The sequence below is a fragment of the Mus caroli genome, chromosome 12 (genome assembly GCF_900094665.2).
Source record: "Mus caroli chromosome 12, CAROLI_EIJ_v1.1, whole genome shotgun sequence".
In the NCBI taxonomy this organism is placed as follows: domain Eukaryota; kingdom Metazoa; phylum Chordata; class Mammalia; order Rodentia; family Muridae; genus Mus; species Mus caroli.
This window is the reverse complement of record NC_034581.1, coordinates 84,735,095-84,751,629: the sequence shown is the minus strand read 5'-3', so window position 1 is coordinate 84,751,629 and position 16,535 is coordinate 84,735,095. Positions and strand designations below refer to the sequence as shown.

Sequence of the window (16,535 nt, the reverse complement as noted above, 5' to 3'; positions counted from 1 at the left end):
ATAGATTTATGGCAAAAATTGCAGTAGATATGGGAGGAGAGATCAATGAGGATGTGAGAAGTAAGAGGATTCAGGGGAGTAGGGGAGACTTGTGCAGAGTGCTTGGGGTTCAGAGAAAGGGAAAGACTAAAGCAGTGAGGTGATGGAGTATAATGACCACAGAACAAGGCTGGGGACAGTGAAGAAGCTGACTTTCCCTGAGGACAGAACAGCCTATTAATATTAAAGGGGATAAGACTGTTTTTAAAAGATCATAGAAGACCTTGAAATTCAAGTGTGGAGACTGTCCTACATTAAAGAGGAGGCCCTTAGCTGTCCTTGAATGAAAGCAGTAAAACTCATAATTGGTTTGGGGGGATGATTTACCAAGAACTAGAAAACAGGGTGAGTTTCAGAAATAAAAGCATGGAGACCAACAATGAACAGCAGAGAAGACTATCCTAAGGCACCCTTTGTTGACTAGTTGGTTTTCACGATGTCATCACTTCAAAGCAGTGTTCTCCTTCCTCCATTGTCATAGGCATGAAGAATCCACCACCAAAATATTCTATGTGACAGGAGACAAGATTTAGAAAATTTAGCTGTAATCACAGATTACCTAGGAAACCAAATATAACTAAATGTAAGATGCTACCCCACACTGAGAAATAGCTGTGAAATTCGGTTATAGCTGTGTTTACTGTTCATTAAGTGTTAGATAATAAGAAAATATGCTAAATTAATCCAAATGCAAATTAAATAAGTTAGATGTTGGAAATATGTGGGGTGTTTTATAGGAATTAGGATGAAGCCGTTAACACAGCTGAGAGTATCTAGCTAACTTCATTTGTTTCAGTGCATTCTTTATATACATATTATTTTCTTAAGAGTTGTTTCTTTCCGACAGCACATCTTTCCCAGTAGTCCCAGAACCAAGGTGCTGATGTGAGAGTTAACTCTATGATATACCTGAGTGGCAGCATACGGGGGCCAATTGGGAATTGTAGGTCAGCGGAGACGAAAGAAGGCTTATGCTTAAGCATAAATAAATTCCAGTTGACATCTCCCTTCCTAAATCCTTTCTCAGAGATAAAATTATACCTCACATATCAAGAATTCAGATGGGATAAGGCTTGCTGCCAAGTATCCTTGAAGGCAGGGAGATACCTGGTGTGTGACACACACATGGGCATATAGCTGTACAATTATGGAAATGCAAGTCTTTCAAGTTTCTGAGAGGCAATCAGAAGTTCATGTATGTGCCAGGAAAATCTCAGAAGCAAAGGTATTTGGATAGAGAAGTTATATTATAAAAAAAATCAGAGAAAAGATAGCCTACAAGGAGTTTGTAATGTGTACTTGCCTCTCATCATGTTAGAATACCTTGGAAATTTTTTTAAAAAAAATTAGATTTCACTAAGGACTGTGTGCATCCTGTGAACTGTCAAGAAATGCTGGGTTTTCTGGGACCCCTTTTCAGGCTTCGGTAATATCAGCCATTTTTAGATTGCTTCTGTTTATACCTTTCCACCCATCCTGGGCAAGCAGAAAACACTTACATTGCCCTGTCTTCCCTCAATTCTGTAGGTGGAAGTTATTTAGCTTAGCTTCCTTTTTTGAGGTATTTTCATTTTGTGAGACTATTTGTAATAAAACAGCACATTTCTATACTCCCCTACACACACACACACACACACACATACACACACACACACACAAAACCAAAAAAACAAAAAAACAAAGAAATGATGCCTTGTAGTCAGATATACTCATTTCCTACCCAGAATCCGGGCACTGTTACAAAGGTCTTGGTAGATTTGGATGGATTGTCCTGTGGAGACATAAAATTTTTATAGCCAAGGTGTGCAAGAATCAACGAGCCTTTATGGTCTGTGATTTCAGTCTACAGAACATCTAACTTGTTGAATTGCATCTTATCGGTTTGTTCAACGTAAAACTCAGGAGAAGCTGACACTGTTCAAATAGAAATGTTCCACTGTCTCAGTGGATTTCCAGAGGACTATCAGAATCAATCTCATAAGAGGAAAGAATTCTCAGTGTATGTCACAGAAAGAAAAAAGTCAGAACACTTGGAACCATGAAGCTCTCTCCATATATGTACTCTAAGATCCCTGCCCCTTTAACCACTATCCCAAAAAACATTCCACTTGCATATAAACATATCTGTGTACAACAGCTTAAGGACTGAAAGGTTTTTCTGTGAGAGGGAAGGAGAACAAGGGGAAAATATGAAAACATCTTGACATCTCCAATTTTTGTCTGAAGAACGAAATTACATATTGAGATACTCATTATGACTCTTGCATGCCTAGATGCACTCCTTCTGGCAAGAACATACCCAGTCATGGTGGAAACACTCTTTGTTTCATAAAAAGAACACTGGGACCTTTGCTCAACCCGGACCTCAGAAATACACAAGGCTCAGTCACCCAGTCAACAAATGGTTCTGAGTATCTATTATGTGCTTGACAATGTATATTCTAAGCAAGGTCAAACTGATAAAAGAAATTATATATTTTTTAAGTATTGCTTTTTTAAAAGTGTATTTTTTCCAGGCTTTTGAGAGTTGACCTGTACAACATTATTAGTAAAGAAAAATGTAATTAATACTAAAAGGCACTGCCAAAGCACGATCTCTTTTGTTGTAGGCTTGTAGAAGATACTGTGAATGGACTCATACCTGGTGATCAAACTGAGAGAAATCAATGGATGAAACACAGGAACCACAACATATCCACTTTTGCTGATGTCTCTGAATTCTCTGTTTGAAAACATTTTATAATCTCATTTGGCAAAGTGACATTGACCAGGTGGCAAAGACCCTCAAGATAAACATAGAGAAGAAAACAAACCATAATTTAAATAAAACAAAGAATAAAAGTGACCAGTTGCTGAAGCCAAATCCATCCTTGCACCCACTGAGCTTAATCAAGTATTATTGGAGGACTGGAAGGAAAAAGCTATAGGGACCTCAGAACAGAAACTCAGATGGAGAAACTCTGGATGGAGACAGATTTGCAAGGATTTAACTGGCTTTGTGCAGCTTCTTAGAGCATTTTCTTTAGCTGCAGAGGGTTCTTTGATATCAGAATGCCTATAACTGGAATTGGAGTGTTTTCCAATAGAAAAATCAATTGGGTCTCAGGTCATGCCACACCACCCGCTGGTGCTGATGGGAAGCTTGAAATTATTCTGAGGTTTTGTGGCTTAAAGCACAGCATATTGCAGGTTATATTCCCCTCCCCATCTTCTACTTTGTCCCACCTTACAAAGATGAAGTAAGGCAGAATGGGGAAAAAAGCAAAACAAACAAACCTTAGCCTCTACTTGCAACTAAATGAAACAACAGCTTGGATCTCAAAAATTGATTCAGTAGAACCAGGAAAAAGACAACAGAAAAAATAATGTGCTGTGAGCCTCCTGACATCACACTAAACCTGTTTGCCATAAAGACAAGAGAGGAAGAAACTGAGCTGTAAGGTTGCTCCCAGCTTACTTTCCTAAGGAAATTTCTGTGCAGTAAAGCAGAGATGGGGTCCTAAGATGGAATCCAGCTGCTTCCTATAGATGAGTTGTGGCTAACAGTTAGGAGAGACTCTGAAGGATCACACAGAACTAAAGAAAACACACAGGAAAGATCACAGACTACAAGCTTCAAATTACATCTTCTCAAAAATAGGTGGAAAATGTATGCTGATACCAATTCAAAGGCTGAAAGCTTGGGAGCAGAATGAGACTATCTAACTGGAAGAGTACAAGGGAAATCTCTGAAAAGATGAAACTTCACAGATAACTGGGGTGTTGGTTCCATGGGTGTGCTGATTGGTATTATATATGTATGGTCCATGCATTTTGCTGACACAAATATTACCTCAACCAAAAAAAGAGTTTCCTAACTTTAAAAGAAGGAAAGAATACTAAAGAAAGATGAGAGAATAGAATGAAATTATATTTGGTAGCTCTACTGTACAAGACAAGACAAAGTAGTTTGTATACATATATAATTTTACCATTGAATGTAAAAATAAGTGTAGGAATATGAGTCGTGAAAAGACACATTAAAATTGTACCAGTATGAGACCTGTACCTAACAAGGCAATATAAAATTATCTTCTGTGAACCAACAGGCTTTCAGAAGATCATTGTCAGCACTGTCAACAAGTAGCTTAATCAAAATGCATACAAGTACATCATGCTGGAGATGACAGAAATAAAATTACTGAGGCCACAACTTCCAACAACTCATAATAACCATGGACAAACTTTAAGCCCCTGTACCACGAAGAGTATTTCTCTTTAAGCTCTATATGCAATTGTCATTTGGACTTTGTAAAAAGGAATGCTTTGCCTGACTCTCTACTCATTTTTATGGAAGGCTACATGATATAGAAAGTACAAGCAACCCTGACTCCTGTTGCCTCTGCTATTGCATGTGTATTAGTATCAGTTGTCATTTTACATAGAGAATACTCCACACCCCCTGATACAAGGTAAACTGTATGCAAATGTGATTGTCATGGGCAACAAAATACAATTTAAAACCTTTATCCATAGAACTGTTCCTAAGCATGTCTACTCTTATGTTCTTGACCTAAAAGTTTCTTGGGCTGCTCTGGAATTCTCTGAACTCCTTAAGACCTTAAGGTCTGTGAGAACAATAATAGATAACGGATTCAAGAATGTGACTTTGGGTATTAACTTTGCAACTGTTTACTCAATCATGCTTCTCTTGTATCTGCCTTGCATTCCAGATCTTATCTTGTATCTGCCTTACATTCCAAATCTTATCTTTATGGTTCCTTGTGGTTCCCCTAAGCCTTTCCAACATCTCCATTGTTAGTCACTGCTTGCCTACAGCTATTGAATGTGTAGAATGACAATCATTTGAAAATTCTGGTCTTGTTACCTGAGAAAATCAGTCCTGAGGATGTTCTTATTTAAAACTAATAAAGTAAATATATACATATATATCATATGCATATACACATACACATATATACACACATATGTATACACATATGCATATACAGATACATATCCCTCCCCCAAATAACAATGTAGCACTAATTGTTGCTAATATTAACAAATATAGTTAATTAGTGTAGCCAATGTAAGCCTAAAGCCCTGTGCATTCCAAAGTACCCTCATAAAGAAGTTTCCACGGACAAATCCAGAAGACATTGTTAGGGAAGACCCCATAGTTAGAGTTAAACCGAAGTCGATATCTTTGTCCTTTCCTCTAACAGATTCTTCAGTTTGAGCAAATCATTTGATGCCATGCATCTTGGTCTTTCTTTAAACTAACTGGATCACAGCAGCTCCTATTTTCAATGGCTGTTGTAAGGTTAGAGTGGAAAAAAGTAGAAAACAAACTGAGTGCAATGATTGGCATGGCGAAGTGTTTTAGTACAAGATAACTGAGCAAGAGAAATATCCAAATAAGGGACTCAAACTTGAATACATAAGAAATAGCAATCTTGGTCATAAATTGTACAAAATTATGAAAACAACAAGAGGAATATATGCCTTTAAAGGAGATTTAAGGACACTGTTTAACAGACCCATACAAAGTCTTTACATCCATGGGAAAATGTAGTTGCATCTAACACCGATGTTTTTTCTTTATTTTGGCGGCAGGAATCAGATTCCATGAGATGGCCTGCTGATTTCCATTCACTGGATATGCATATGCTCAGTGAGAAGCACAATAATAACTTAGGAGATATTTTAAAAAGCCATTGTTCTTTCATCATTATTAGTCTCTTAAGTTTGTACTCTTAGGCTTTTGAATGCCTATCAATCTCTAGTTCTTCAAATATTCACTTAACAATTTGTGATTTACACTTTTATCATGTTGTTTCCTGTGTTCTGAAGTTGAACAAATTTGGTGCATATTCATTTTATTTTCACACAGGCATTGTATTTATCTTTATGACAATTATGTCTGTATGAGTTGCATTTTTAAATTTTTAAAGAATAGCTAATAGTTCTAGGAGTGCTATTACATGTGCTGTCTCTCAACTCCACACATGACTCAATTTATTATAGTCTTATAAGGTCTGACCTGTCAACACTTGTTTCTTGGAGCCATTCAGAAATTAATTTTTCCAAGGTAGCATAGGCACAGAGTGTCAAGGTATAAATACTACAGACCTCCCCAAGCCACACCAGTGTCTGTTCCACTATGCTTCATAGTTAAGGTAAGTTGGAGCTGAGGAGATGGCTCAGATGGCAATGTGCTTGCCATGAAAACATGAAGGCCTGAGTTCAGAACACCAATATCCACATAACAATCCAGACATGGTAGTACATCCCTATCATCCTAGCTTCAGGTGAGCAGATACACAAGGATCCATTGAACTTCCCGGGCAGCCACTCTAACCAAAATTGTGAGCTCCAGGTTCAGTAAAGGACCCTGTCTCAAAAACTAAAAGTGGAGAACAGTAGAGTAATACACAGGGTAATCACCCTCTGGATTTCACATGGACACATGTACCTCTGTCATGATGATAGTCATACACATAAAATTCACACAGACATCGTGTAGTAAGATAACATGGAAATCATCTAATCTAAAGAACGTGAGTATAAATAGTTGGGGCTATGGAGAACACTTCTCATCCCACAATAACTTAAAAAATTCTAATTCCAAATGCCTCACCTGGATGTTAAGTCAGAAACTCTTACAAGGTTCAGAATTTCAGAAGACAGTAAAACTACAAGAAAGGGCCCATTCTTCGTGTTAGATAATTTTGTTGGGCATGAAGATGTGTTCACATGGAATTAAGCACCTTTGCCCAATAATTAATGCACATTTTCAGCTTTTATTATGTCTAATAATTACCACATAAAATCAAAACTAATGAGAATGTGATCTTCTATATCAAGCGGTCTTGGATTCAAGAATCCATTCAGTTGCTTCCTACGTCTTCTCTGTGTCACAGTCAAGAAATGATGTCCTATTCTTAAGGACTTGGGGTGTTTAAAGAAATAAAGGCATCTTCATCAGTGACCTAGGGTAGAATATGATAAGGACTTAACTAATGTCAAATATCTTATTAGTATAATAATAAATCTACCACCATGCCTCTAATTATTAGGTCTATTTAAACCAATGTTTCAAAAAGCTAAATGAACAATTAAACTTCACAGTGTCAGAGACATGACTGGCATTCAAGTCAGTTTTACTCTAAAGCAAATTAGCTAATGGCTGTGTACCCTTTATAATAAGTTAAACAGATGAATGGGCATCTTCAAATTTTAGCTTATTACAAATAAATTTTCAAGATCAATGTTCATTAATAATTCAGTGACATTAGTCAAGATTCAGGTACTATACATCTAAGGCAGAATAATAGATTAAAGGGGAAATAGGATTCATCAAGAACTATAATTTGGGTTCTAATAAGAGTGATTAGAAAATGCATGGAAGGAGTTACAGAGACAAAGTTTGGAGCTGTGACGAAAGGATGGACCATCTAAAGACTGCCATCACCGGGGATCCATCCCATAATCAGCTTCCAAACGTTGACACCATTGCATACACTAGCAAGATTTTGCTGAAGGATCCTGATATAGCTGTCTCTTGTGGGACTATGCTGGGGCCTAGCAAACACAGAAGTGGATGCTCACAGTCAGCTATCGGATGGATCACAGGGCCCCCAATGGAGGAGCTTGAGAAAGTACCCAAGGAGCTAAAGGGATCTGCAATCCTATAGGTGGAACAACAATATGAACTAATCAGTACCCACCGGAGCTCGTGTCTCTAGCTGCATATGAATCAGCCATCAGTGGAAAGAGAGGCCCATTGGTCTTGCAAACTTTATATGCCTCAGTACAGGGGAACGCCAGGGCCAAAAGTGGGAGTGGGTGGGCGGGAGAGTGGGTGGGTGAGGGTGTGGGTGACTTTTGGGATAGCATTGGGAATGTAAATGAAATAAATACCCAATTTAAAAAAGAAAGAAAATGCAATAGACCCATTTAAAAATTTAAAGTACATAAGATGCAAAAGTAATCAAATAAATCAAAGAATACAGTTGAAAGTTGTGTGCCCTTAACAATATAATGTTTAGAAAAGCATTTCTGACAATGTGTCCCCTGTAAATGGTGAGTGGCAGCTGATCCCACTTGCTGGATAGAATGTTCTTTTTCCTTTGTGGCTCTCCTCTTCTGCACCATATTTGCCTACTAGACACTTACACATTTTTCAGGTGTATTCTTCAATGGAAATGTCCCTAAGAGCAGCTGCTCATGGCATTTATGGTTAGTAAGATACCTCTACCCAGGGGTCTTTACTTTATGATTCCTGACCATAAAGTGCTCATTTCTTTTCTACTGAAATACTTTGATATGTATCTCCCCCATGAGACTCATGGCTTATTCGTGACCATGTCTGTGAATAGGGAATATGTGTCTAGTTAATAAAAGATGAGGGATACTCTGGACATCAAGTAATTAACTTACAAGTAAACTCAAATAAGGCTTATTGGGGATGGACAGAAGGCAATACAGATGCCTGGAAACACATACCCAAACACATAAATGCACTATACGAGTATGATACTTATGCATATAAAGCCTAGAGACAAAATTAATATACATACATCTACCCATTTGTTTGCATAGGAAATAATGTAGATATTGCTGGTTTTTCCTAAAGCCTAGATGGGAAGTGTTTGGTTTTTTTTTTAACAATTTTAATCAATACACCAACAGACATTAAAAAAATAAATAGACCAACACAATAAATAAAAAGCAAAAGGCCAATCAATGACCAGCAGCACAGCTTAACAGCTACTCCTGCAGAAAACTGTCTAGAAAGGTGCTTCACACTCCACGATCTGCACGATCCACAGCTGCTCACTATTGATTTGTTGAACTCAAAGAACATCTATTATCACATGCCAGTGTGAACCCAGCAATTTCTCCACCAAGAAGCCTGCAATGTACAGTTAAGAGTACAGCACAGGAGAGTTGTCTGCTGAGGGCACCCGAGGCCCCACATTAATTCCCTTCTCATCCCACAAAGCCAATACAAGTGCCTCATTCCTAAAGCCAGGCAACCAATGTGTGCTCAGGGCTTGTATGCCTGGGTTATCCTACATGTGCATCTCCAGAGCCCAAAAGTAATAATGAAATCTGAGAATTGTCTGCAACTCCAAATGTTACAAACATGGTCCATGGTAAGAACACAGTAAAAGGGAGAGGGGAAATGTTTGAAAGAGATGTTTTCATGAAGCTCCTAGACAAGACAGTTTCTATAGCTACATGGAGAAAATGGATTTTGTGCAATGTGGAAGAGAGAAGTGAATGGGCAGCCTCCAATGGGAGTTGTACTGCCATAGACTGTGGTAAAAGTAAAGGATTCTAGATTCTCCTGACAGTATCATGATGAAAGCTTGCTAGAATTTCCCAGGCTCCTGGCTTAAAATTATATATATATGTGTGTGTGTGTGTGTGTGTGTGTGTGTGTGTGTGTGAAAACGGTTCTGTAAGAACCACTGTGTTTAGCAGGAAGAGAAGAGTGACTCATAAGTGCCTATCCGTAGCTGGGAAGCCATTGGCAGTGATGGCTGCTAGGGGAGAGAGGATCTGTTTTCTTTATGGGTCAGTCCCCTGGAATATTAGCAATACTACAAGCACACTCTAATGGATGGGTCCATATCTAACATATAATAAAATACATGGGCAGCACAAACTAAACACACTGAACTATAAGTGAAAAGAGGGTGCAAAGTTGAGAGGGTTTATAGATAAAGTTAGAGGACGAGTTAGAGGAAGAAGTTGGGCATGAATATGATCAAAATCCACCGTATGCATGTATTAAATCCCCAAACTATTATATTAAGAAGACTATGTTACTAAGTTTCATTTCTTTTGTTGTTCCTTAACTGTATCCTCAAGTAGAATTGTTATCAGCTGGGCTTCAAATGGTACTGACGCATGGAGAGAAGTCAGCCTCTTGGGTTTGACATTTTAGAGGAGCTAAAGACTGTCTTCAGAGAAGTGTTACTTAGTAAATGTCTCTGTCTTTCCATAAAATCCTTCATTAACTCTAAATTGCTTCTGATAGTATCAAAACAGTCCCAAAGGCTGACTTCAGAGAAAGAGCTCCTTATGATTTTACCTTTCCATAAAGCAGTGGAAGGTCATATCTTAAGCTGTGTGTAGCTGTTGGTAAATCAATTATACCCGAATTTCTCATCACGTGATTTCTTTTTCTATCCCACACAAGGGAGCCACTCTTACACACAGTAATCAGCTCCTGAAAATGTGTCACACTTTAACAATGCTCAAATCGTTATGAGTTGATATTCACGCCACCACACTCATCAACCCAACATGCAAACACAAAGGATAATGGAATGAAAATGAAAGCCACTGAGGCTTGCTCTATCAAACCAGAAATCAAGGGTTTAAATGTACATCATACTTCTGGAAGCAGTATCAGTGTGGCAGCATCTCAAAATTATACAGCAAAAACAACTTTGATGAATATGCAGAGTTCATTACTGTTAGAACTGACATTACAATAAATGACCCAAAACTCAGACATTTATTCCTTTATATAAAGCTTTAAAAGTCACTTGGATATTATCAGATATATATCTATTTTAGGAAATATGAAACTTAGCTATCTCCCTGTGGATCAAGTTGCTATCCTCAAGCATACAGTAATAAACTGACATGTGTTCCTTTCCATTAATTAAGGATCAATCTGTTTCATCAAGGCTCATGGAAAATAACATATCAGATGCAAACTCACCCCTTTATCAAGTGTTTTTTTTGTCATTGGATTTCATATCCAGCAAATTCATCATAGTGGCATTGCAAGAAATATAATTTATTTTAAGTAGATAAATAGGTGGGTAGATGGATAAATGATAGATAAATAGATATAGAGATGAATACATAGATAAATAGATACATAGAGGATATATAGAAATTAGAAAGATGTATGACTGATAGATAATAGATAGATACATATATAATAGATAGAAAACAGATAGATTATGGAAGATAAATAATAGATAAAAAGCTTGAGATAGATACATAGAAGATGATAGATAGATAGATAGATAGATAGATAGATAGATAGATAGATAGATAGATAGATGATAGATTATAGGTAAGAATAAAAAGATATATAGATGATAGATAATACATAGATAACAGATAGATGATAGATGATATTAATAGGTAGATGATAGATAGATAGATAATAGAAGATAAATAATAGATAAAATAGATAGATACATAGATACATAATAAAGAAAATATTCTACAGAATACCCACTTTCCAAAAATTAAGTAAAGGCCTTACTTTGGGCTTCTTGCAACATGTAGGTTACCCAAGCAATTTATTTAAGGGACTCTATGGTCTTCTATATATAATCTGAATCTAGCTCTTTTTTATATTTTTATCCTTCCCATCTTTTTTATTATAACTCATTTTATCCTTTCTTTCTCTTGTGAACCCTCCCCAACAAAGCCCTAGCTTTGTTTATACAATACATGAGTTTATTGAAGTCTTCTGGTGACACAAACGATAATACTCTCTCTACTTCTCAAATTGACTAAGGTTCATGAATTTATTATCATAAAAGGGGCACAGAATAACAGATAGTAAGTTTCGCTTTAAGAGTGTTTATGCAATGAAATAGCAAATTACAACTCAAAGCGCCAAGTTCAATATAGAAAACAATGGTTTATAAGATAAAGTAGTGAGTTTGGTTCTAGGCACAGAAAACTGGCTCTGATGCTAATCCTAAAGAGAAGATCCTGAAAGTAATTCAGATGGCAAACATTGGATAAAGGGATACACATTGTAATACTTTTAGTCAACCTTGTATTTTGACATATTTGCCTGCCTTTTGTTAAAACTTCATAGTCATATCCAATGAATGCATCTGACTTCTATGTACTTTTCTTGCTCAGTTATAAAAATTCTATGTGCTTAATTTACATACCACCACCCGGTAACAAAAGTCCTTGTACACTCTTCCAAAGAAGGCAAGCCAAATAGAATGTGTGAGTGGTTTGCTTTCTTAAGTCTTCTATGAGCAAAAGATACAAGAATGTTGTTAATAATATAACATCTAAAATACATTTCTCCAAGTACTCACGCTTTGAAACTCATATCACAAAAAGCAATAACATTTTACCAATTCTGGTCCAAATGCTTCATTAGACACTAACAAATTGCCCAAGTTACATTCAAAAATAATTTTCTCTGGGGAAAAACAGAAACAAATCATAGAAACCTAGAAAGAGACTTGGTTAATCTTTACCTGAAAACACTTGACCCATATGACAAATCAACAAATCAATGACAGAAAAATCTATACATACCTTCGGCAGGTTGTGGACACTGATGATCATTAGAGAAACTTACCGTTTTGCCTCTTCTGTGTGTAGTCTCTTTCTGGCCATTTTTCCCTACCTACTGTTGGATGTATGCGTATTGGGAATAAGCTCGTGAGGATAAAGAGGCATTATGCCGCCAGTGAGAGGAGACAAATGGGTCCTAGTGAGTCTTTCACAGACAAATTGGAGGGAAAAGAAAAAGCAGATAGCACAATTCCCCTGGGTACTGGACTCACCCATAACTGTCTGTTTCAGAGTAGAATAGCTTTTCTAAATCATACATATGGACACCAGAGTCTCAGCAACACTGAAGTACCGAGCAAAAGTGATTGATTCCAAGCCCTTCTGCAGGTATCCTAGCACACAATATTTTCCTCCAGAAAATATTTTAAAACACCAAAAAACCCAAATTGAAATGGAAACGGCAAGAAATGCCTATGCACATGGTAAACTCTGATTAAAAAGGAATCAAGTAAAAGTAACTAGACACCTCATTTGGAGCAGATAGGTAGATAGATATATAGATAGATAGCCCTTGTGAGTACTCCTCAATATGACTTCACTTTTCAATCCACTAAGCTTATGTACTTGTTTTATAACCAAATATTTTAATGAGTTTAGATTCTGATATTCACATCTACTATGAAGGCTGTGTTTAGAAAGATCAGATAACCAGAAGGGCCATCTAAGGCAGGTTAGTCAGGTTCTTTTGACAAGTCTCAAGCATTTGATTATCATGAAAAGGGCCATGGTTAGGAAAATGCTACAATAGCAAGGTAGGGGAACAAGGTGACAAGTGATAGATACTCAAGATACTGAAACATCTTCAGTAGAAGCATTGGGTCACATCCATGAAACCAGGCCTTTCTTAGACCTAAATCAATCAATGTACCTGCTGCACCACTAAAAGAACAAAGTAGTAATCATAGGCACTTTCAACATAAACTAAATATACTGTGTGAGTCATACTTAATAATTATACATTTTTATATATGAAGGGCAGTTATGTACACCATTATTTTCTACATTCCCCCTTAAGATTTCTCAGAGCCACTTGAAATTATCCCTAGTACAAAAAGTGTGCACTCACGGTCATTGCACTGGTTTCCAGAATATGATGTCATGGAGCAGTCACAGGTGAAGCCTTCCCACTGCTGCATGCAAACTCCCTGGTTGGCACATGAATCCTCCTGACAGGTTGTACTGGGTCCTGGTAGTGCACAAAAGTGGAGGGTGTGGGGTGAGAAAGAAGAATAAAACAAACATTAAAAAATAATCAACTAAGACATCACCTAAATCTACCACCATCATGCCCCAACACATTCAAAAATACAACCATCAAAAATATCAACTCCATCACATGCAACAGAATTCAGTATATACCAAGTATGACAGAAATACATAGTTGGCCACACACCAGCAATAATTACACAGAAAAGGGAGAGGGCTGAACACATGTTCTCCTTTAGGTAGACTTTGCATTAAAAGTTTCATGTTCTAACATCCAACAAGAAAGACACCTTATTTGGAGCATGGATTTGTACTTGAATAATGCTAAAGTAGAAAAAATTATTCTCATAATTTTAAAGAAATAATGTACAATGTTTTATTCCAAAACTAAAGGCCCCTAAGTCCATTCTGTAATGCTACAATTATAAGTAGAAAGGAGAAGGTGGGAAAATTAGCTCAAGTGTGCTGTGTCCTATAGGTGCTAAACAATTTATGTAAATTGTGTTATTAAGTCCCCCGAGAAGCTCAAATAGGTAATTATGATTAAACTCCATTCCATAGATTTATAGCATTAAACCAATTTACCCAAGGCCCCAAATTTCTCTAGGAACGCTAATGCCTATTTTAGAGAGATAAATATGGAGACTACCTGTTCACCAGAGATTTCCAGAGTGCAGTCTTTAGAACAGTCATCTGAGTATTAGTAGAACTACAAATTCTTGGAGCCCACCCTTAATCTGTTGAACTGGAAACTTTGAAGGAGACAGAAATACATCTGCATAACCTTCAAAAATTCTAATGTAGCCCATACGTTGAAAGCTACCCCACTATGCCACACTGTTATTTAGAGATTTAATATACATGATAAGTTGTGCCCGCCCCTGGGGTGTTTCTAGATCAGAAGATGCAAGAGAATTATTTTGTTATAAGGAGAAACTAGTAAATCCTGGGTAATTTTCTTTCATTATCATTTCTATTTTTATGTGTCTTTACCTAATTCTATCTAAATATAGTGGTACATGTACATAATTTATAAGCCAGTATATCCACTTCCAAGCCATTCTAGGAATCTATTTGTTTTCCAGACGGGAGTAAAAAAGAATATTATACAAGATTTGCAATCTCATCCCTATAGACAGCCATTAATATCATTCTTTTTAGTTAGTCTGAAACCAATGTTTAACCATTCTCTTTTCATTCTTAAGTTATACTTTGGCCTAGGGGTAAATATCAATAATAATATCTGAGCGAACAAAGAAAATAGTGTAAAATTCAGGATTAGTCCAGATTCCCCAAGATTCTCAGCAAAGGAGATGGCTACTATGGCTCAACCAATGTATTAGTTACGAATCAATGCATAAAAGCACTTGACAGAGTGAAGAAAATATATTTATTTATTTAAAAAATATTTATTATTACTGCATCTTTTGCATTTTCCAAGCTAAGCTTCACACAGGCACAGAATACTAAATGTGACCAGGCAGGGTGTTCAAGATAGATAAACTACAAGAGAGAGAGTTCAACTTCTAGGTGGCAAGACATTTTGTATTTATTCATGAAGGGTGGAAGCAGAGCAAGCCATCAATCATGAGACAAAGCTATTAGGATATGACATAAGAAAGTTCAAGCCAATTACTAACACTGAGGGAACAGCGCCACTGCTGGGCTTCTGCAGCTCCTATTTGCTGTGTGGTTCCCCCATGTGGAGATGAAAGGAGGTACATGGTCATGTTCTCAGTGGGTCTTAAACTTGAGCATTGTGTCCTGCAAGTTTCATTAACAATGGCAAATCAGGACAGCTTCTTTCAAAGGATAAAAGTGTCTGAGAAATCCACAGGGCTCCCTAGCCAAACAGCTCTCACCAGACAATGGACTAGTAATTCAACTGTGCTCAAGAATCAGAAACACATGGAAGGCTTCCCCTTGAAAGGCAGAAACTTTGAGAAAACACAGCAATTCTTTGCATGGTTACTGAAGCTGGAGAAAAGTCATTCTCCTCCCCTCTAACGGCCATAGCTTAGCCATTTTTAAAGACCAGTCTGCACATCGCCCCCAGATCAAACATTCTTCAATAACTACATGCAGGATTCTTCTCCTTCTTGGTGGCTACACACTTATTATCTGCAGCATTAATGTCTCTATGTGACAATTTGCATTTTATTATGCATTCTACTATCTTCTGCTTTTTATGTATCTGTTTTAAACTACTTTTTATTAAAAGACTAGTTGGTGCACACTTTTTAGAAGTCATGTATTTTGCTTTGGGGAGGTTCTTTCTGCATTAGGAATACATGCATTCAAACAAACTGCTTTCATATGTGACTAGCTGACATGAACTGCTAGATTCATGAGTTTCCTTTATCTCATACTTTTAAATCCTTAATGATAAAGAGAGACTTTAGTCTGCAAAGAGAACAGACTATGTCTTATCTATTAAAAGGTTGCTCAGGAGTCAGAGAGGGAATTACAGATCATTTCCAAATTCTTCTAAGCTATTCCTTATCCCATAAGGGTAAACACCATGACTGCTGCATTATCACTATCCAGCTGTATGTTCAATGACTTCACATCAGTTCACAACTAAACATGGAGCTCATTTCAAGGTTTTCATCGCAAGTCTCCCGCCTCCTATCCCTGTTACACTACCTACCAGCTGTCCCCAGATCACTGTGTACCAGTATCCTTCCCACCTCTCTAACATGCTGATATTCAGACTGTTATCACTGTCTTATGACATGAGCATCATCCCAAAGCTTGTGAGCCAAGTACATCTCCAGGCCCCAGGTAGTCCTACTGCTTGGGGGCTAGATCAGGAAGCTGAGTTGTAACAGGCTCTCCAGGTGTTTTCTCTTCTCTTCTCTTCTCTTCTCTTCTCTTCTCTTCTCTTCTCTTCTCTTCTCTTCTCTTCTCTTCTCTTCTCTTCTCTTCTCTTCTCTTCT

At 37.2% G+C, this 16,535-nt stretch overlaps 1 protein-coding gene across 32 annotated transcripts in view; it reads right to left on the bottom strand.

The window, feature by feature from the left end:
- Positions 1 to 16,535, bottom strand: part of Nrxn3 (neurexin 3) — a 1,604,379-nt gene that overhangs the window by 782,330 nt on the left and 805,514 nt on the right. For all 32 annotated transcript variants that reach the window (XM_029484652.1, XM_021179711.2, XM_029484636.1 and 29 more), the window contains one exon: positions 13,457 to 13,576. In XM_029484652.1, coding sequence (XP_029340512.1) covers positions 13,457 to 13,576 — 120 coding nt within the window. The remainder of the gene's footprint in view (positions 1 to 13,456; positions 13,577 to 16,535) is intronic.